Here is a 21,024-nt window from a genome sequence, read left to right as displayed (position 1 = left end):
TTGCTACATCAGTAATAGAAGCTTCTGTTTCATAATAATGTTCCATATTATTTCCGTATATCTAACTGATTAAAGACGAAGAGGGGGAGCGGGGGGGGGGGGGGGGGGGGGGGGTCAAAGGTCAGAAGACACAAGACCCAGCCCATATCAAATCCATTTCCTACCAATGGCTGTGCAAAGCTATATTGTATGCTAAAAAAAACTGAAAATTATATTATTTTATACTAATACAATTGCTCAGAGAAAGAGATTTTGATTAACAAGTAATACTTTTTTTCTCAAAAACGTAGGGGTCAAAATAATTTGTATAAATAAAGTAGTCAAAAGTGTAGTATTTGGTCCCATATTCCTAGGACACAATGACTACATCAAGCTTGCGATGGGACAAGGACATCCCGGCCGGCCAAATCCTCCCCTAACCCGGCCGGCCAAATCCTCCCCTAATGTCGCTTTCAAAGGTCAGAAGACACAAGACCCAGCCCATATCAAATCCATTTCCTACCAATGGCTGTGATCAGAATGCATGCAGAGGCTTTTTTAAATGAACAAGCTCTGTTGCAGACAGTGTTATAGAATGGAAGCCTTCTTTTCTGAGTGGCAAAATGCAGCGGCAGATCACTAGTACAGCATTAGTCTGGATCCATCCATCCATCCGCGTACCCTGCCCTGCATCCCTGATGGATCCATCTCTTTATGTACTGTTTCCTATTCATGACCCCACAGAGCTGCCTCTCTTCATCAAGGCTACAGGAGCTGGGAGCTATCCTCGCTCTCTCTCCCTCTCCATTAGTCGCTTTCATTTTTTTATGGGCCTGCAACCGATGGAGGAGTCATGATCTTCTATGGACATTACAGGACATTAGCATTAGTGTCCGCTTCCCCTGACATTTGACACCTACACAGCCGCTATAGGGAGCCTAAAGTGACCTGGCTGGCATTTAATAGTAGAGAAACGGCCAGGTCTTGAGTTCAGCTAGATCACTCAGGACTCATAAGATACATTTTGGCATTACAGAGGCACATAGGTGACGTGGACAATTAATTGTAATTTAAGCTCATTCGCAGTCTAAGAGACTGAAAGAAAATGTACGTGCCACAGAGTCTCGCTCTATTGAAGCAATTGAGCCGAGAGGAGGGTGAACGTGTGTGTGAGTGAGTGAGAGAGAGAGCGAGACAGGGGGGCCTGTCCAGAGACCCTTAGACTCTACCCTAAAAAGCATACAGTGGGGTCAGAAATTGTGGACACCCTTGACAAAGATGAGGAAAAATGACTGTATAAAATAAGTAATTTCAAATACTGAGCTATATTGTATGCTAAAAAAAACTGAAAATTATATTATTTTATACTAATACAATTGCTCAGAGAAAGAGATTTTGATTAACAAGTAATACTTTTTTTCTCAAAAACGTAGGGGTCAAAATAATTCGTATAAATAAAGTAGTCAAAAGTGTAGTATTTGGTCCCATATTTCTAGGACACAATGACTATATCAAGCTTGCGATGGGACAAGGACATCCCTGCCGGCCAAATCCTCCCCTAACCCGGGTGACGCTGTCCGAATTGTGCGCCGCCTCATGGGTCTCCCAGTCACGGCCGGCTACGACACAGCCTGGGATCCACCCCGGGTCTGTAGTGACGCCTCAAGCTCTGTGATGCAGTGCCTTAGACTGCTGCGCCATCTGGTTTGCGATTAGTGGGACTATCATTTGTTTTTCAACAGGACAATGACCCAAAACAGACCTCTAAGCTGTGTAAGGGCTATTTGACCAAGAAGAGTGATAGAGTGCTGTATCAGATGACCTAGCCTCCACAATCACCCGACCTCAACCCAATTGAGATGGTTTGGGATGAGTTGGACCGCAGAGTGAAGGAAAAGCAGCCAACAAGTGCTCAGCATGTGGTAACTCCTTCAAGACTGTTGGAAAAGCATTCCTCATGAAGCTGGTTGAGAGAATGCCAAGAGTGTGCAAAGCTGTCATCAAGGCAAAGGGTGGCTACTTTGAAGAATCTCAAATATATTTTGATTTGTTTAACACTTTTTTGGTTACTACATGATTCCATATCTGTTATTTAATAGTTTTGATGTCTTCACTATTATTCTGTAATGTAGAAAATAGTAAAAAATAAAGAAAAACCCTTGAATGAGCATGTGTGTCCAAACTTTTGACTGGTACTGTATACATACACACACACACACACACACACACACACACACACACACACACACATATATATACATACATATAAACTCAGCAAAAAAAGAAACGTCCTCTCACTGTCAACTGCGTTTATTTTCAGCAAACTTAACATGTGTAAATATTTGTATGAACATAACAAGATTCAACAACTGAGACATAAACTGTCATGTCATGTGACTAACAGAATAACGTGTCCCTGAACAAAGGGAGGGTCAAAATCTAAAGTAACAGTCAGTATGTGGTGTGGCCACCAGCTGCATTAAGTTTTGCAGTGCATCTCCTCCTCATGGACTGCACCAGATTTGCCAGTTCTTGCTGTGAGATGTTACCCCACTCTTCCACCAAGGCACCTGCAAGTTCCCGGACATTTCTGGGGGGAATGGCCCTAGCTCTCACCCTCCGATCCAACAGGTCCTAGACGTGCTCAATGGGATTGAGATCTGGGCTCTTCGCTGGCCATGGCAGATCACTGACATTCCTGTCTTGCAGGAAATCACGCACAGAACGAGCAGTATGGCTGGTGGCATTGTCATGCTGGAGGGTCATGTCAGGATGAGCCTGCAGGAAGGGTACCACATGAGGGAGGAGGATGTCTTCCCTGTAATGCACAACGTTGAGATTGCCTGCAATGACAACAAGCTCAGTCCGATGATGCTGTGACACACCGCCCCAGACCATGACGGACCCTCCACCTCCAAATCGATCCCGCTTCAGAGTATAGGCCTCGGTGTAACACTCATTCCTTCAACGATAAACGAGAATCTGACCATCACCCCTGGTGAGACAAAACCACGACTCGTCAGTGAAGAGCACTTTTTGCCAGTCCTGTCTGGTCCAGCGACGGTGGGTTTGTGCCCATAGGCAACGTTGTTGCCGGTGATGTCTGGTGAGGACCTGCCTTCCAACAGGCCTACAAGCCCTCAGTCGAGGGCTCTCTCAGCCTATTGTGGACAGTCTGCGCACTGATGGAGGGATTGTGCGTTCCTGGTGTAACTCGGGCAGTTGTTGTTGCCATCCTGTACCTGTCCCGCAGCTGTGATGTTCGGATGTAACGATCCTGTGCAGGTGTTGTTACACGTGGTCTGCCACTGCGAGGACGATCAGCTGTCCGTCCAGTCTCCCTGTAGCGCTGTCTTAGGCGTCTCACAGTACGGACATTGCAATTTATTGCCCTGGCCACATCTGCAGTCCTCATGCCTCCTTGCAGCATGCCTAAGGCACATTCACGCAGATGAGCAGGGACCCTGGGCATCTTTCCTTTTGGTGTTTTTCAGAGTCAGTAGAAAGGCCTCTTTAGTGTCCTAAGTTTTCATAAATGTGACCTTAATTGCCTACCGTCTGTAAGCTGTTCGTGTCTTAACGACCGTTCCACAGGTGCATGTTCATTAATTTTTATGGTTCATTGAACAAGCATGGGAAACAGTGTTTAAACCCTTTACAATGAAGATCTGTGAAGTTATTTGGATTTTTACAAATTAGGTTTGAAAGACAGGGTCCTGAAAAAGGGTCGTTTCTTTTTTTGCTGTGTTTATATATACACATACACACATTACCTTGTAGAAACTTGCGGAGAACTTTGAGGATCGGACAGGTGAAAGTTATATGGCGATAATAATAATAATTCCACCCATCCTATTGATTAAAGACAGTGAGCGCAACAGAGATGTGCCAGGTGATGTGGTTAGTCGGTTGTTTACCTCAGAGTGCACTCTCTGGACGTGCGAGTGCAGGTTGCCCTTCTGCGAGAAGGAGGCGGGGCAGAAGATGCAGAGGTGGGGCTTCTCTCCCGTGTGCCTCACCATATGGGTCTGCAGCACCACTTTCTGGTTGAAGGCCTTGCTACAGTGGCTGCACTTGTACGGCCGCTCGCCTGGATGGGAGAGGAGAGAGGATAGGAGGGAGAGAGAACACAACTCAATACACCTGGCTGGTATAGATCATAGGTTCCAAACTGTGGGTCGGCAGGTCCCCCCCCCCAATATTTTGAATTCTTTTTTTAAAAGGAACTCAGTCAGGCTTTCAACTTACTCTTGAAACTTGTAATAGTAGAATGCACAAGTAGCAATTTCGAAATTGGGTATTGCATCATCAGTTTTCCTCTTGTCATGTAAGTAATTTGCATACCTCAGAGAGCTATTTATAACTTGTAAGAAATGTCCAGATCAACTAGCCCATGTCAGCTAATGTGTTTGTGCCCATAGATTTTGTTGTAATGTTTGAGTCACTCAAATAACACATGATTACCCATTAGACATTGAAAAATGTATAGAATTGCAAGAAAATGAGCTTTAAAAATGCAAAATGTTCTCAGCACCCCATGACAAAATGTGAGAGGGAGAGAGAGAGGGAGGCAGAGAGAGAACACGTAAGGGATAATCAATGAGGGGCTATGCGTTCTCTGGAAAATAATGCATGACGTGGAAGGTGTGTTCTACAACACGTTATCGGAGAGGAACTAACCTTCCACGGAGTTGCATTATTTTCCAGAGAATGCATAGAGCTGCGCATGGCAGTAAGAAAGCCATCGCCATCTGAGCCCATTCAACATAGATTTAAGTTTGTATTACTTCTAAGCAAAATAACTTTTGGGGGTTCTCAATTATGTTTTGGTTCTTGCTCGAACAGTCGCTAAGATTATATTTGGTTGTGATCTTTGCAAAATAACTATTTTTGGATGCAGCAGTTGTTAGCTAGAATGCTAACGCTCATTGATATAACCTGTAGCAAAAGCTAGACAAAGAGCCATTTTACTGGTTGAAGTTGAATTGTTTAAGTATAATGCAGTTGATTTGCGATGATGACACAAACATTATATTAAGCAGGACATTCCTATGAGCCTTAAAATCCAATTATAATCCAAAAGGTACTCTGAAATGCACCCATACAAAACATGTAAATAGAGGCGTTTTTTGCTGGCGTTCTATTAAAACTCCCCATTGTTCTGCCACCAACGTGCGCGCATCGCCCTCATGCGGCAATGTTTACAAACACAGAAAGGGGTCTATACCCCGCAGGAAAGCCACTGCTTACATGTTAGTCCTTTAGCAGACACTCTTATGCAGAGCGATTTACATTTAGTGTATTCATCTTAAGATAGCTAGGTGGGACAACCACATATCACAGGCATATAAAGTAAAATGTTCCTCAATAATGTAGCTATCAGTAGAGTCAGAGCTAGAAGGGGTGGATCAAGTGCTGGTTATTTAAAAAAGGTGAGGAGGAGGATTATTTAAAGATACTGTTTGAAGAGGTAGGGTTTCAGATGTTTTCGGAAGATGGGCAGGGACTCTGCTGTCCTAGCTTCAGGGGGAAGCTGGTTCCACCATTGGGGTGCCAGGACAGAGAAGAGCTTGGACTGGGCTGAGCGGGAGCTGTCCTCCCGTAGGGGTGGGAGGGCCAAGAGACCTGAGGTGGCAGAACAGAGTGCTCGGGTTGGGCTGTAGGGTTTGAGCATAGCCTGAAGGTAGGGAGGGGCGGTTCCTCTTGCTGTTCCGTACGTAAGCACCATGGTCTTGTAGTGGATGCAAGCTTCGACAGGAAGCCAGCGGAGTGTGCAGAGGAGCGGGGTGACATGAGAGAACTTGGGAAGGTTGAAAACCAGGTGGGCTGTAGCATTCTGGATAAGTTGCAGGGGTTTGATGGCACAAGCGGGGAGCCCAGCCAACAGCGAGTTGCAATAGTCCAGACAGGAGAGGACAAGTGCCTGGATTAGGACCTGCGCCGCTTCCTGTGTGAAGAGCAGTTCCGTCTTGTCTAAGTTGAGCTTGAGGTGGTGGGCTGACATTCAAGTTGAGATATCTGCCAGGCACGCAGAGATGCGTGTCGCCACCTGGGTGTCAGAAGTGGGGAAGGAGAAAAGTAGTTGAGCGTCATCCGCATAGCAATGATAGGAGAGACCCTGTGAGGATATGACGGAGATGAGTGACTTGGTGTATAGAGAGAAGAGGAGAGGGCCTAGAACCGAGCCCTGGGGGACACCAGTAGTGACAGTACGTGGTGCAGACAAAGATACTCTCCACGTCACCTGGTAGGAGCGGCCTGCCAGGTAGGATGCAATCCAAGAGTGTGCAGAGCCTGAGATTCCCAGCCCTGAGAGGGTGGAGAGGAGGATCTGATGGTTCACGGTGTCGAAGGCAGCGGATAGGTCTAGGAGGAGAGAGAGAGAGAGTCAGCTTCGGCAGTGTGAAGTGCCTCCGTGACACAGAGAAGAGCAGTCTCGGTTGAGTAACCCGTCTTGAAGCCTGACTGCTCAGGGAGATCTGAGTTTAGCTAAGCTGAGAAGGACTAACCTGCCTTACTTTAGACAATGAGGGCAGAGGTGGATACTTAGCTAAGGATACCGGCTTCAGTTTCAGTTAGCTGAATGAAGCCCCACAGCTCCCTTTCAGCACATCCCATTAATGGCTGTTTGAGATTCAGAGCACAGACCAACCATCTCCAGCACACCATTAGTCATCCATCCAGCCAGCCCACAAGTTAACATTAAGATGAGGTGGCACGGAGGGGCTCTGTGAGGAAGGATAGCTGAAGCTCTGAATGAACTCTGAGAGGAGTCTGGGCTGGGAGTCTGCGCTTAATGTGCACTTATCTCAGGTGATATTTTATTTTATTTAACCTTTATTTAACTAGGCAAGTCAGTTAAGAACAAATTATTATTTACAATGACGGCCTACTTAGTCTCCCGAGTGGCGCAGTGGTCTAAGGCACTGCATCGCAGTGCTAGCTGTGCCACTAGAGATCCTGGTTCGAATCCAGGCTCTGTCGTAGCCGGCCACGACCGGGAGACCCATGGGGCGGCGCACAATTTGCCCAGCGTCGTCCAGGGTAGGGGAGGGAATGGCCGGCAGGGATGTAGCTCAGTTGGTAGAGCATGGCGTTTGCAACGCCAGGGTTGTGGGTTCGATTCCCACGGGGGGCCAGTATAAAAAATGTAATGTAAATCGCTCTGGATAAGAGCGTCTGCTAAATGACTAAAATGTAAATGTACTTTACAATGACGGCCTTGATATGTCCGAAAGGAAATCAGTAGGTATATTGGCGAGGGAGGGCAACTTTTGAAAATGTTAAGTTTGTTTGTGTGTGTATATGTGTGTGCGTGTGTAAACACAGCTGTCAGTAGCTGTGTATGACGCTGTGGGTTTAAACAGGGTCACTCCCCACACCACTGGTGAGCTACACTACTGTATATATACACAAAGGTATGTGGACACCCCTTCAAATTAGTGGATTTGGCTATTCCAGCCACACCCGTTGCTGACAGGTGTATAAAATCGAGCACACCGCCATGCAATCTCCATAGACAAACATTTGTATCAGAAAGGCCTTACTGAAGAGCTCAGTGACTTTCAACGTGGCACCGTCATAGGATGCCACCTTTCCAACAAGTCAGTGTGTAACATTTCTGCACTGCCAGAGCTGCCCTGGTCAACTGTAAGTGCTGTTATTGTGAAGTGGAAACATCTAGGAGCAACAACGGCTCAGCCGCGAAGTGGTAGGCCACACAAGCTCACAGAACTGGACTGCCAAGTGCTGAAGTGCGTAGCGTGTAAAAATCGTCTGTCCTCGGTTGCAACACTCACTACCGAGTTCCAAACTGCCTCTGGAAGCAACGTCAGCACAAGAACTGTTCGTCGGGAGCTTCATGAAATGGGTTTCCATGGCAGCCACACACAATCCTAAGATCACCATGCGCATTGCCAAGCGTCGGCTGGAGTGGTGTAAAGCTCGCCGCCATTGGACTCTGGAGCAGTGGAAACGCGTTCTCTGGAGTGATGAATCACGCTTCACCATCTGGCAATCCGACGGACAAATCTGGGATTGGTGGATGCCAAGAGAACGCTACCTGCCCCAATGCATAGTACCAACTGTAAAGTTTGGTGGAGGAGGAATAATGGTCTGGGGCTGTTTTTCATGGTTCAGGCTAGGCCCCTTAGTTCCAGTGAAGGGAAATCTCAACGCTACAGCATACAATGACATTCTAGACGATTCTGTACTTCCAACTTTGTGGCAACAGTTTGGGGAAGGCCCTTTCCTGTTTCAGCATGACAATGCCCCCGTGCATGTAGCGTATGACTATTATATTTTGGTGGATGTTTTGGGGGAATATTTTAAAGGATATATGCCATATCTATTTCAACACATTTTACATGGGGAAAATGTAGAAACATTTATGGGACAACTGTATTGCCCTGTTATGTTTCTCAGGGCAAATGTGGCCACAGGAGCTTGGTGGCACCTTAATAGGGGAGAGGCAAGGATCATTCCCAATCATGGTGGTGACCCCTGGTGTCCAACAGTGATACAGCACACCTATTGGGCCTCTAGGGCTCAAGAGGCCATTATTTCATCTCATGCTCTCCATTTAATGCCCTCTCAAATTCAACAACTCCAAATCCGAGTCTTGTATGAAGCAGAACAAGCCTCGGTCATGTTCATTAGGCTTGAAACTGAAGAAAACAAACTGAAACAGGGAGGGACTCATTTTAATTTGCAAAATGTTTTTAAATGTTTTTTGATGCGTGCCGTAATTAACATGACCCAGCTGTCTTTTGCTTACCTGTGTGTATTCGTGTGTGTCGAACGAGCTGGCTGGGCTTTTTAAACGTCTTGCCACAGTGCTGACAGCTGTTGGTGAATCCACTGCGATCTATATTCTTCTTGTAGTTTCTGGAATTCGAGCTGAGTGGCCTGACAGAAAAAAAGTGCAGAGAAACAGAAATCAACCCAATGTACAAACAGTCTTTGGTCAGGTTGTTCTTTTGAAACACAATTTAACTGCTGGTCCTCCAAATTAAACATAGGAAACATAAAGACACAGGGAGATAAGAGCACTTAATACACTTAGTAATGTGTTGCTAAACAAGCACTTTGGACAACAGTAACAATCAACGTGAGACCCTCTGTGCTACCGTCTCCTCGCTCTCTAACCTCATCTTGACGTGGGTCTTGGTGTGCTCCTTGAGCTGGCCCGCCATCTTGAACTCCTTGCTGCAGGTCTTGCAGGGGTACACCTTGGCCCCAGACAGCTCTTTGCGGTGCTCCTCCAGATGCAGCACGAGCTGGCTGTGGAGAATGAACTCGTCGCCACACTCTGTACAGATCAGATTCTAGAGGAGAGAGGGAAAGAACAGAAACGAGAAGATGAGGTCACAGACGAGAGGAGGAGGATGGAGAAGGACCACAATTCAGAAGACATGCATGAGTCCATCATACGAGCGTCTTTGCGGTATAGAAAGCAGTCACCTATATAAATTATATGTATTATCATTATATTATGAGGATGGTTGTGACCTGATGTGAAAAAGTCCACAGATATTTATTGATTAATTGAATTAATAAAATAATTAAAAGTAGTAGGCTACTCCACCAGCTAAACATTACATTTTTACCTTCGATAAACCATATTTCCCAGCAGATTCAAGACAATCGCATTTTTTAAATTATATGTTTGAATGAGTTCAATCATATCACTGATTGACTGACCTCCTCCTTCTCATGCAGCATGATATGGGACTTGAGACTGGCCACGCGGGAGAACTTCTTGTGGCACACCGGGCAGGTGGGGTCCGAGGTGGCGTGTGTGGACTTGTGGAGCGTGAGGTTGAACTCCACGTTAAACGTCTGGGAACACTGATCGCACCGGTGAGGCTGGAAGGGAGAAAGAGAGAAAAGACAGTTAATGACTGAGGTAGTGAGTTAGTGAGTGAGTGTACGCAAGTGAGTGACTGTGTGGCCTGCAGGTAGCCTAGCGGTTAAGAGCGTTGGGCCAGTAATCGAAAGGTCACTGGTTCGAATCACGAGCCGACTTGGTGAAAATCTGCCGATGTGCCCTTGCAAGGCACTTAATCCTAATTGATCCTTTAAGTCGCTCTTGATAGGACCGTCTGCTAAATGACTTAAACGTTTTAAAAAGATGTGCATGAGTGAGTAACTGAGTCCTACAATAACAAATAGTCCGGCCAGTCCATTTTCTCTCCTGTTATAATTTTCAGGTTTGCTTGGCTGAAGGTCGTATTTCCTGGGTATATTTCTAATATATTTATTTATTCAATAACTCTGTGTCAGTTGCATTTGCTCTCTGGTGGCACTACATTTCCCTCATACACTGGGCTATTTGTCTTAAGAAGATGTTCCCTCTGTCTGTCTAACTGTTTGCTCACTGGCCTGCAAGAGAGGCTCTCCCACTCTGACAGCTGAATAATAAATCCCCTCATACTGTATCTCTGTGGAAAAGCTACAACTGCCATCTGAGGACAACTCATCTGTGTGTCAGGCAGAAACAACAGTACAATTTCACATGGAGGACTAGGCCTATGTGCTGGTACTTTTTTGGGTTCTTCACCTTAATCAACAATGGATGTAAAGTATATCTAATGTTTTCACATCCAGCACACCATTCAAACATATAAAAAAAAAAAAAAAAAAAATGTGAATGAAGTACAGTTTCATCCATATCAAATGAGATCATTAAGGTAGGTCTGTACTAGCCTGGTCCCAGCTCTGTATGTGCTTTTGCCTACTCCATTGTCATTGTCAAGCTAAACATTGGCATGACAATTCCATAAGGAGTTGGCAAGAGCAGAAACAGACTGGCACCCAGGCTAGGTCTGTGCAGCCTATGTTGTGTCAAACGGCCTCGTCTGGCCCTTTGCTTGCCTTGTCGTTGGCCTCATGGTCACGCTGGTGCCTCTGTAGTTGGCTCTCAGTAGTGAAGCTCTGGGAGCAGACAGTGCACTTGTTGTCCTTGGAATCCCCATGGCTGTAGTTCTGCTTGGCCTCAGATATACCCTCTGATGACAGAAAGAGAGAGGGAGGGAGACAAAGACACTCATATTACCATGGTGTTCATAATTAGGCTACTTAAACAGTCTGCAATTTGCCTAATGTTTTGGTCCACCAGCCTATTTCCCAGCAGATTCATGACAGTGAAATATTAGGTTTAGTGTTAGGTTTGCAGGGTTCTCCCCAGGATTTCTTTTACAAGGTGGTGCTGCCGAGTACTGCAATGGGAGGCCCAGAAGGGGGCAGTTTTTGAACACCTGTATGTATTTTTCAGTCTGTTTGGTGTGTGGAAAGGAGATATTTAGAACTAAAGCAATCCAAATAACAAACAGCCAAGCAATGTAATAGCCTAATAATCACATTTATTGTAATTTGTAATTAAACTAAAAAAAGGGTTAAGACACAGACACAGAGCATTAACCAATGTTTTGGCATATTATGCTAGCCTTTATCTGGTATCCAAATCAGGTAATGGGTAGGTCTACATGGGGTAATTGATATGAGCCTGTCCCAAATCACTATCAACCCCTCCCCTTAGTACCAGCCTAACCTTTCAATGTTTGCAAATCTGAAGGGTCTGGATAGGTAGCCTAAGCAGTGCAGTGGTGATGCTACCACCATATTGATACACCTGACCAGGTCAGGCTGACCTTACAGATGAAAACATTGAAGGATTAGGGCCAAAGGCACGGGCTAGGGAGTAAATAGGGAGTTGAGTTTCAATAGTATGCACAATGCTCAAAAATATTTTTTCTTTAAGTCTATGAAATTAGTGAACAACAGGGGCCACATGAAATGTCAGGGGCGGAATTTGAATATCAGGGGGGCTAGGAGTTCTTTCTGGATTGGGCCTACTTTTTATGACAACTGTTACACTCTCATAATTGCACTCCACTTTGTAATTTTGTATATATGTATAGTCATATATTTTTTCTGTAACTACCATATGTGCCCAGCTCATTGATATAAAATTAGAGGTACACAAGTTGTTTTTGAAATAGGTTACTGTAATTATTCACTACATGACCAAAAGTATGTGGACACCTGCTCATCGAACATCTCATTCCAAAATCATGGGCATTAATATGGAGTTGGTCCCCCACTTTCCTGCTATAACAGCCTCCACTCTTATGGGAAGGCTTTCCACTAAATGTTGGAACATTGCTGTGGGGACTTGCTTCCATTCAGCCACAAAAGCATTAGTGAGGTCGGGCACTGATGTTGGGCGATTAGGCATGGCTCGCAGTCGGTGTTCCAATTCATCCCAAAGGTGTTCGATGGGGTTGAGGTCAGGGCTCTGTGCAGGCCAGTCAAGTTCTTCCACACCGATCTCAACAAACCATTTCTGTATGGACCTCGCTTTGTGCACGGGGCATTGTCATGCTGAAACAGGAAAGGACCTTCCCCAAACTGTTGCCACGAGGTTGGAAGCACAGAATCGTCTCGAATGTCATTGCATGCTGTAGCGTTAAGATTTCCCTTCATTGGAACTAAGGGGCCTAGCCCGAACCAAACTTTACAGTTGGCACTATGCATTGGGGCAGGTAGCGTTCTTCTGGCATCTGCCAAACCCAGATTTGTCTGTCGGACTACCAGATAGTGAAACGTGATTCATCACTCCAGAGAATGCGTTTCCACTGCTCCAGAGTCCAATGGCGGCGGGCTTTACACCACTCCAGCTAACGCTTGGCATTGCATATTAGTGATCTTAGGCTTGTGTGCAGCTGCTCGGCCATGGAAACCCAGTTCATTAAGCTCCCGACGAATAGTTGTTGTGCTGACGTTGCTTCCAGAGGCAGTTTGGAACTCGGTAGTGAGTGTTGCAACCGAGGACAGGTGATTTTTACACGCTACGCGCTTCAGCACTTGGCGGTCCCGTTCTGTGAGCTTGTGTGGCCTACCACTTCACGGCTGAGCCGTTGTTGCTCCTAGACGTTTCCACTTCACAATAACAGCACTTACAGTTGATTGGGGCAGCTCTAGCAGGGCAGAAATTTGACACACTGACTTGTTGGAAAGGTGGCATCATATGACGGTGCCCCGTTGAAAGTCACTGAGCTATTTGTCTATGGAGATCGCATGGCTGTGGGCTCGATATTATACACCTGTCAGCAACAGGTGTGGCTGAAACAGCCAAATCCAATAATTTGAAGGGGTGTCCACATACTTTTGTATAGTAAATATACGGCCCCCGCACGTGTTGTGCGTAATGGTCATATGGGTGGGTCATATGTTAGTAGGCTACAACATCATCACTCGACTCCAAGTTTACTGTGACGTGATGGTTTTTCTATCAATATTTGCACATAAAAGGGTTTCCACCGCAATTGTCGCATAATCTACAGACAAAAAAAAAAATCCCACCTTGTCTAGCGTATTTTGTTATGTCGACATTGGGAAGTTTTACCAACAAATTTGCTGTTGCCGTAAGGCCTGTCCTGACTTTTTTATGCATCAAGTCATTCATCCGCATGAAACGGTTGGATGGAAAACCTGGTTAATGCCCCATATTTTTCTCATGATTGCATCTTCCTTGGGTTGACATGGCTTAATGAAGGGTTTCCCAAATATTTATTTTTATCCGTCTGGCGCTGTTGGTGGTAGGTGCACCCGATTCAGCTGCACTGCGCGTCAGGTAGGCGAAGTGTTCTGATTTTGAACCATTTCATGTCTGAAGGTAGGAACTCTGTCTTCCTGGCATGCCCGGAGAGCAAATCAAGTGCACTATAAGCCTACCACTGACCAATCGGATGCCTCTGATTACTGTGTCGGCAGTAACATAGCAGGCGTAAGTAAGCTACAGAAAAGTCAATATTGTGAGATTTCAAAACTTTCAAAGCCATGACTAGAGGGAGACTGTCAACAAATACAGCAAAGAGCTGATGTTTTTATGAGTGAGTTCTTACTCACCACTGTAAACACCTTTTACTCAACACTTTTATAAGCCATAAAATGTGGGTTCTTCCTACTTCCACTCTATAATAATAATAATATAATATGCCATTTAGCAGACGCTTTTATCCAAAGCGACTTACAGTCATGCGTGCATACATTTTTTTGTGTATGGTTGGTCCCGGGGATCAACCAGCACTAAGTTGTAATGAATGAGTAGGAAAGTGTATCGATAGGCTTGCGTTGTTGTTAGCGGCCTGGGTCTTTAATTTGTTTTTATATTGATGAATATTTCACTTTCTCGGTTCATAGGAGTAACATGAATTTGTGCATGAAGCAGAAATAACGCGGTGTGACTCGAGTTTCGCCATCAACTGGAAGACTGTGTCCCTTTTTGGTCATTGTCAAGAGGAGGAAAGGGAGAGTTCAGGGACGTTGAGAGGCAGACCCTCAGTCTTCTGCCCTCGCTCTCCGCTGAGACTGACCATCAGATGCAGGCACCATCAGCCCAGTTAAATAAAAAGCAAATTATTTAAATGTATGCTCACTCAGCTTTGCCTCACAAATAATACAACTGACTATTACCGGTGTGATCCTATTGCTTACCTCAAAATTTGAAATAAATATATATTTTTAATGGTCCGAACAACAATGCATTTGGCAGGGCAATTCAAGCAATGCGGTGATAATGTATTGGGCCTATTGGCTAGTGCACAAACCTCATTGCTACAGTACTGTTTTTAATAGGTGAATGTTGCAAAGGCTTACTTTTATAAAAGTAATGTTAAAAACAATTCTGAGCGGTAGATCTCGCCATGCATTTTCACTCAGAAAAGGTTGGCGACCACTGCACTAAAACAAACCCACTGATTATTCCTGGGGTGTAACCATTACTCCAAACGGTTGCAAAACGTTCGAAAACTACCGTTTCTATTGGACCGGTTCAGCAAATAGGGGTGGACCTACCTGAATCTGACCAATAGAAACGCTATCTTTCTAGGAGCAATGACTACACGCCTGATGGCCTAGCTGGTTGAACATACTGTCCTTGAACGAGTTAGTAAACTGTCATGTCACATAACTAAACATGGCAAAAAATAAGCTGATACTATAGCTAGCTCTTGTCTAACTAAAGTTACGACTCTTACGATACTAGCTAGCTACCAATTGACCTACTATATATATATATATATATATATATATATTTATTTATTTTACACCTAGCCAAGCCAACTTGCAGCTGGAGTGCATTGTTTCTCTGTGCTGTTAGCTTGCTAGCTCAGCTGTATCTTCTAGCTGGCGACGGCGCGTTAGCTATAGGATGGCAACAAACTTTAACTTAGCCACATGCAGAAAACCCATTCTCTTCTGATCACTCGACTTGAGTTGGATGCTAACTAGTTAAACTAACGTTAGTTAACTAGAGTTAGCTAGTTAACAGTAGCAGTTATAACTCGCTAATGTGGCTATCGAGCTGCAGCGAACCGAGACTGGATGGCGAAACACTCCACTTTCTTGATGGTTTGGCTAGCCAGCTAGCTGACATCTAGCTAGTTGTCTTCTCGCACACACAAATAAAAAAACAAAGACTGTTAGCCAACTGCCTAGCAACAACATGCTAACACACGAGTCAGAAAAACACATCTAACGTTACCTAGCCAAATTATCTATATTTGACAGGACTCTACGGAAGCTATTGCCTCCCCGAAGTGTAAATTAGACTGAATCTGGATAAGTAGAGCCACCGAAATGTTATTAATATCATTCCGCCTCAATCACTACTTTACAGCACAAAGCAATGGACACCTCAATACTATATCCGGGGACTATATACACTATATTCAAGTGAGTTTATCTCAGCTACGCAGCAGCTTGCCCATTCATTACGTACTTGTGTAAACAGCATGGTCGCTGCCTTTTTTATTCGTGACATTTTGGAACTGATTACCTGTTCCGTCGTTGGTTTTATCCCTCAGTTTGCGAGGCCTGCCCCGCGGCATAGTTCCAGGTTTCAGAGCGGGTGTACTGTGAACGATTTGGGTTTCAAAATGGCGACTGCCTCACGACGAGCACAGAGAAATCAGCGAACCCATGAACTCTTCAGTGCCGTAGTAGTGCACGTCTAGCTAGGCTACTTGTTGTGAGGCTCCGATGCATGGAGGAGGGAGACATCTAGCGTATATGTATGTGCATTGTCTCAAGTAGGAGCAGGAGTGTCATCAAATTCTTAATAATAATAGGGAATAAAGTATATTTGACTCGTTTTTTTTTTTTTTTATGTCCAATGACAGCATATAATTAGGCCTTTTATAAAGTAGACACAACTCCTATTCAAAATCATGCAAGGATAGGCTACTATAAGATGGGGGGGAAAGCAGCATTGAAGCATTAATACATTTAATAAGATGTATTATCCTCCTATAGGCTAATGTGGTGTAGGCCTAGCTGTTCCTGTGCCATGATTATGGCATTAGACATATTATCCTCATAGGATTGTGGGCTACATAGTTTCCATGATGCAGTACATGTAATCTAAATTCAATTATATGTGGAATGTGATGAGCTTTAGAAATGAAATACATAGCCTATAGGCTTAATCCTCTCACTTTAATAAGGTCTCCCTAAACCCTGTTCACTGCATATACTGTATATAAACACTGATATGCATCACTGACTATACCCTAACTTGTGATGCAAAGATTGACCAAATATGATTGTGACCTTTCATGTATATATGGCTATACATTTGATCTGCTTTGATAACAGAGTGACAGATTAGCTTTATCAAGCATGTCTCAGATAAACATATGGTCCTGCACATAGACTATTTGTCTTATCCTGGCATAGGTCTCATAAGTCTACTCTAAAATATGTATGGCAAGTCACTATCACTGCACAGAGGAAGGAAATCATCCCAGCAGGCAGCATCACTACACAGACTTTGGGGATCCTCCCAACAGCCACCGTCCCTGGGAAGAGGGAGGGGATCCGCCCAACAGGCAGCATCACTGTGTAGAGGGAGAGGATCCTCCCAACAGGCATTGTCACTGCACAGAGGGAGGAGATCATCCCAACTGACAGCATCACTGCACAGAGGGAGGCAGGCAACAAGCATCACTGTGCATAGTCCCTGTTAAGGAGGGGACTCTTCCAACAGGCATTGTCCCTGTTCAGAGAGAGAGGATCCTCCCAGCAGCCAGTATTCCTGTGCCGAGGGAGGGGATCCTCCATACAGACAGCATCACTGTGCAGCGGCAGGGGATCCTCCCAACATGCATCAACCCTGCGAAGAGGGAGGGGATCCTCCTAACTGGCAGTATCACTGCGCAGATGGAGGGGATCCTCCCAGCAGCCAGCGTCCCCTGCGAAGAGGGAGGGGATCCCTTCAACAGGCATCATAAATCCACCACCTCCCATCATCCCCATGGTAGGACCAGCATGTGATGCTGGAATGAATACTCCACATGGAGATTTCTATTCCACGAGAAAGGTTTAAGTTTAAGTTTTAGTTTAATCTTGAGCTGACAGACGTTTTGCACTGTTTTGCTATGGCTATAATCATCCATATAGCAAGAAAGCAATATTTTGAATAGTGTAGTAGTGGGGCGGCAGGTAGCCTAGAGGTTAAGCGCGTTGGGCCAGTAACTGAAAGGTCGCTGTTTGAATCCCCATGCCGACTAGGTGAAAAATCTGTCGATGTGCCCTTGAGCAAGGCACTTAACCCTAATTGCTCTGTAAATCGCTTTGGATAAGAGCGTAAACTTAAGGTAAATGCTAAATGTGTACCCCATCCCCCCCAGAAAGCTAGGTCTTTGACTTTAACCTGGAATTGTTTATATATGTCTGAGGAAAAAAAATACTTAATTTTATCAGGGAGTCATACTGAGACCAAGGTCTCTTTTACAGATGAGCCCTGAATTACATAAATTACAGAAAATACACACATCAAAATATAAATACAAAATGCAAGCAGAAAGAAAAACATGGTCATAAAAAACAAACACATTCATCAGTAATAAGGTCCTCAAATTTAAGAACATTTTGAAGATTGTTCCACAAATAAGGTGCAAGAAAACTAAAAGCAGATCTTCCTAACTCAGTAGAGACCAAAATAATTTCCTGAATTAGCCATCCCTGAGACCGGGTGTGGTAACCAACTCTCTGGTAGAGAATACAGTGATGAGTACTAAAATTATTGCCCGTAATAAAGCGCAGTGCGCTATGATAAACTGCATCTAACGGCTTTAATGAAGTGGTAGCTGTGTTCATATAGATGATGTCGCCATTGTCTAGGACCAATAGTCGACTGAATAATCTGCTTTTTACTATTTAGCAAGAGGCAGGACCTATTTCTATAGAAGAAGCCCATTTTTATTCTCAGCTTCTTAACTAACTCATCAATATGCTGTTTAAAAGACAGCTTTTCATCTATCCAGATGCCCAGATATTTGTAATCATAGACAGAATCAATATGGACACCATCCAAAGTACATATGCTTAAGTCATCAGACTTATTTTTATGCGCACTAGAGAACAACACATACTTAGCTTTACCTGCACTCTGTACTAATTTCAGGTCAATAACGTTTTACTGTAATACAATGAAGGCAGACTGTAGTTCAGATAGAGCCTGGTCAACCGTGGGGGCAATAGCATACACAACAGTATCATCGTAATTTTTTTTTACAGACAAGTCGATACTGTTAATGTAAACTGTAAAAAGTACAGGACCCAGAATCAACCTTTCGTAATAACCAGGAAACCTGATTTAATACCATCAGTAGCTATACATTGAGTTCTGTCTGTCAAATAATTTTTTAACCAGTTACATGCAGCCTAGTCTAGAACAATTGAGGAAAGCCTCTGAATTAGCAGTGAGTGATCAACAGTATCAAACGCCTTTGACAGGTCAGTGAAGAGGGCAGCACAATGTTGCCAGTTAACCACATCATTTATAACCAGGGATGCAGCAGAGATAGTGCTATGACCTGGTCTAAAACCCAACTGATGTACATTTAGAATACATTTCAAAAATAAGAAAGATCTTAGCTGAGAATTAAACAAGGATTCTAATATTTTAGCTAGGCAAGAAAGTTTGGAAATAGGCCGATCATTATTTAGGTCACAAGGGTCACCACCTTTGTGAAGGGGTAGTACATGGGCCACCTTCCAAACCTTGAGGATAGTACCAGATATAATCGTCAGATTAAAAATATTGTTAATGATTCAGCAATCGGGGAGGCAAAGAGCTGCATCAAAAATGGATCAAGCATATCAGCTCCAGTGGATTTGTTTTTACATCAATCTTAAGCAAGGCATGTAGCACATCACAGATAGTAAATTGTTGAAATGAAAATAAAGATTCACTACAAGTTGATGGATTAACCGTCGAGTCAGCTAGAGAATGACAGAGGGAAGAGCAGTCGATTGACTGACCAGGGTCAATTAAACCACAGTTTATCTCAAATAAAAAGCCTGCTGAGATGAAATGATGATTAAAAGCATCACTTATCCCATTCTTCTCTGTTATGATGTCAGAGTCAGACAGAACTTGCTTAGGCAGGGAAAATAGGAATCTGTACGCTTCGGTGCGTTTACAGTTTTTCAAAAATTTGAAGGATTACTAGCAGAGTCAGAGATTAAAAAGTAGCTTGATTTAGCTTTCTTAATCAAGATAGTACATCTGTTTCTCAATTGTCTGAAGTATTGCCAGTCCACTACAGAGTCAGTGTTCTTTGCTTTGGCCCATGCCTCCTCTGAATGAGCTCAGATAATTATCTTTGACTCTGAATTGTTTAAATGGGGCGTGTTTATCTGGCAGAGAAATAAATATGGAGGATACATTTTCTAGAGTCAAATCAGGGTCAGGAATACAGGAGACAGTGGCTAAATCAGAGTAGAACATGTCATGTAAAAACCATTGAGCAGAAAACTTTTAAAAATTTCTCTTCTTAATTAAACAAAAATTAGTATTTTGCTGTTTCGTATCTCTAATACATACTATGGGACATTGATCACTGAGATCAAATGCAAATACTCCACTAGACAAATATTTATGGGGGTTATTAGTAAGAATGAAATCAATCAATGAAGAGTTAACAGAGTTTTTCACATTTAGTCTGGTAGGTTTTGAGATCAATTGAGTCAGATAGCATCCGCCATTGCAGCAGGGGGGCAGTAAAGCCCAGCAACAAATAAATGTGTATTCTGGTTTATGGACACATCTACAACCAGGAGCTCTAATTTCTTGGGAACATAAATATTTAAAGATTGGGATACCATGAAATTAGATTTTACATACAGTGCATTCGGAAAGTATTCAGACCCTTTCCCTTTTTCCACATTTAGTTACGTTACAGCCTTATTCTAAAATGGATTAAATAGTTTTTTCCCCTCATCAATCTACAGACAATACCCCATAATGACAAAGCGAAAGGAGGTTTTAGACATTTTAGCAAATGTATTAAAAATAAAAAACAGAAATACCTTATTTACATAAGTATTCAGACCCTTTGCTATGAGACTCGAAATTGAGCTTAGGTGCATCCTGTTTCCATTGATCATCCTTGAGATGTTTCTACAACTTGATTGGAGTCCACCTGTGGTATATTCAATTGATTGGACATGATTTGGAAAGTCACACACCTGTCTATATAAGGTCCCACAGTTGCATGTCTGATAGATTAATTATTAATGACTAATTGTTACACCCTGAAACTGTGTGAAATATGTGTGAGTGTAGGACCAGTAAAGACTATGACATTGAGCTACTATTCAGCAATGTGAGTAAGAGTTAGGCCAGACAAAGGACAAGGAGAACTGTCTACAGACAACTGAGAAACCAAGATAAAGGGGCCTCCCAATTTAGGGAGGATGCGATAACTGCACCTGGTCGAGCAAGGAGTAGGAAAAGATAGTGTGTGCCCTAATGGTCAGGAGAGCAGAGGAAAACATGAGCTGAACCGAAGTGTGTGTGTGCTTACAAGATGTGTATAGTGGAAAAATACAGGATTTTTTGTATGACGTATGAGTATAAAAGATGGACTCTGAAATTGTGATGGCAGAATTCTCAATGAATAAAGATCTCTGACTATGCAGATCGGGACTCTGTCCGTTACTTAAATCCCAAAAGACTTACAACCTTTTGGGAGA

The 21,024-nt window shown here is 43.8% G+C and overlaps 1 protein-coding gene across 1 annotated transcript in view; it reads right to left on the bottom strand.

Annotated features, from left to right (window-relative positions):
- LOC311140566 (zinc finger protein 236-like) overlaps positions 1-15,899 on the bottom strand; it is a 77,301-nt gene extending 61,402 nt beyond the window's left edge. The window contains exons 1-6 of the mRNA XM_084175682.1: positions 15,821-15,899; positions 10,855-10,988; positions 9,682-9,846; positions 9,127-9,305; positions 8,756-8,886; positions 3,897-4,069 (exon numbers count right to left, since the gene is read on the bottom strand). Of these exons, the coding sequence (XP_084031808.1) occupies positions 3,897-4,069; positions 8,756-8,886; positions 9,127-9,305; positions 9,682-9,846; positions 10,855-10,988; positions 15,821-15,872 (834 nt within the window). The 5' untranslated portion in view covers positions 15,873-15,899. The remainder of the gene's footprint in view (positions 1-3,896; positions 4,070-8,755; positions 8,887-9,126; positions 9,306-9,681; positions 9,847-10,854; positions 10,989-15,820) is intronic.
- Between the last annotated feature and the right edge of the window lie 5,125 nt (positions 15,900-21,024).

The sequence above is a fragment of the Coregonus lavaretus genome (assembly GCF_964263955.1).
Source record: "Coregonus lavaretus genome assembly, chromosome: 13".
Classification (NCBI taxonomy): Eukaryota; Metazoa; Chordata; class Actinopteri; order Salmoniformes; family Salmonidae; genus Coregonus; species Coregonus lavaretus.
The sequence above is the reverse complement of the archived record's forward strand: the minus strand, read 5'-3'. Positions and strand labels throughout refer to the sequence as shown.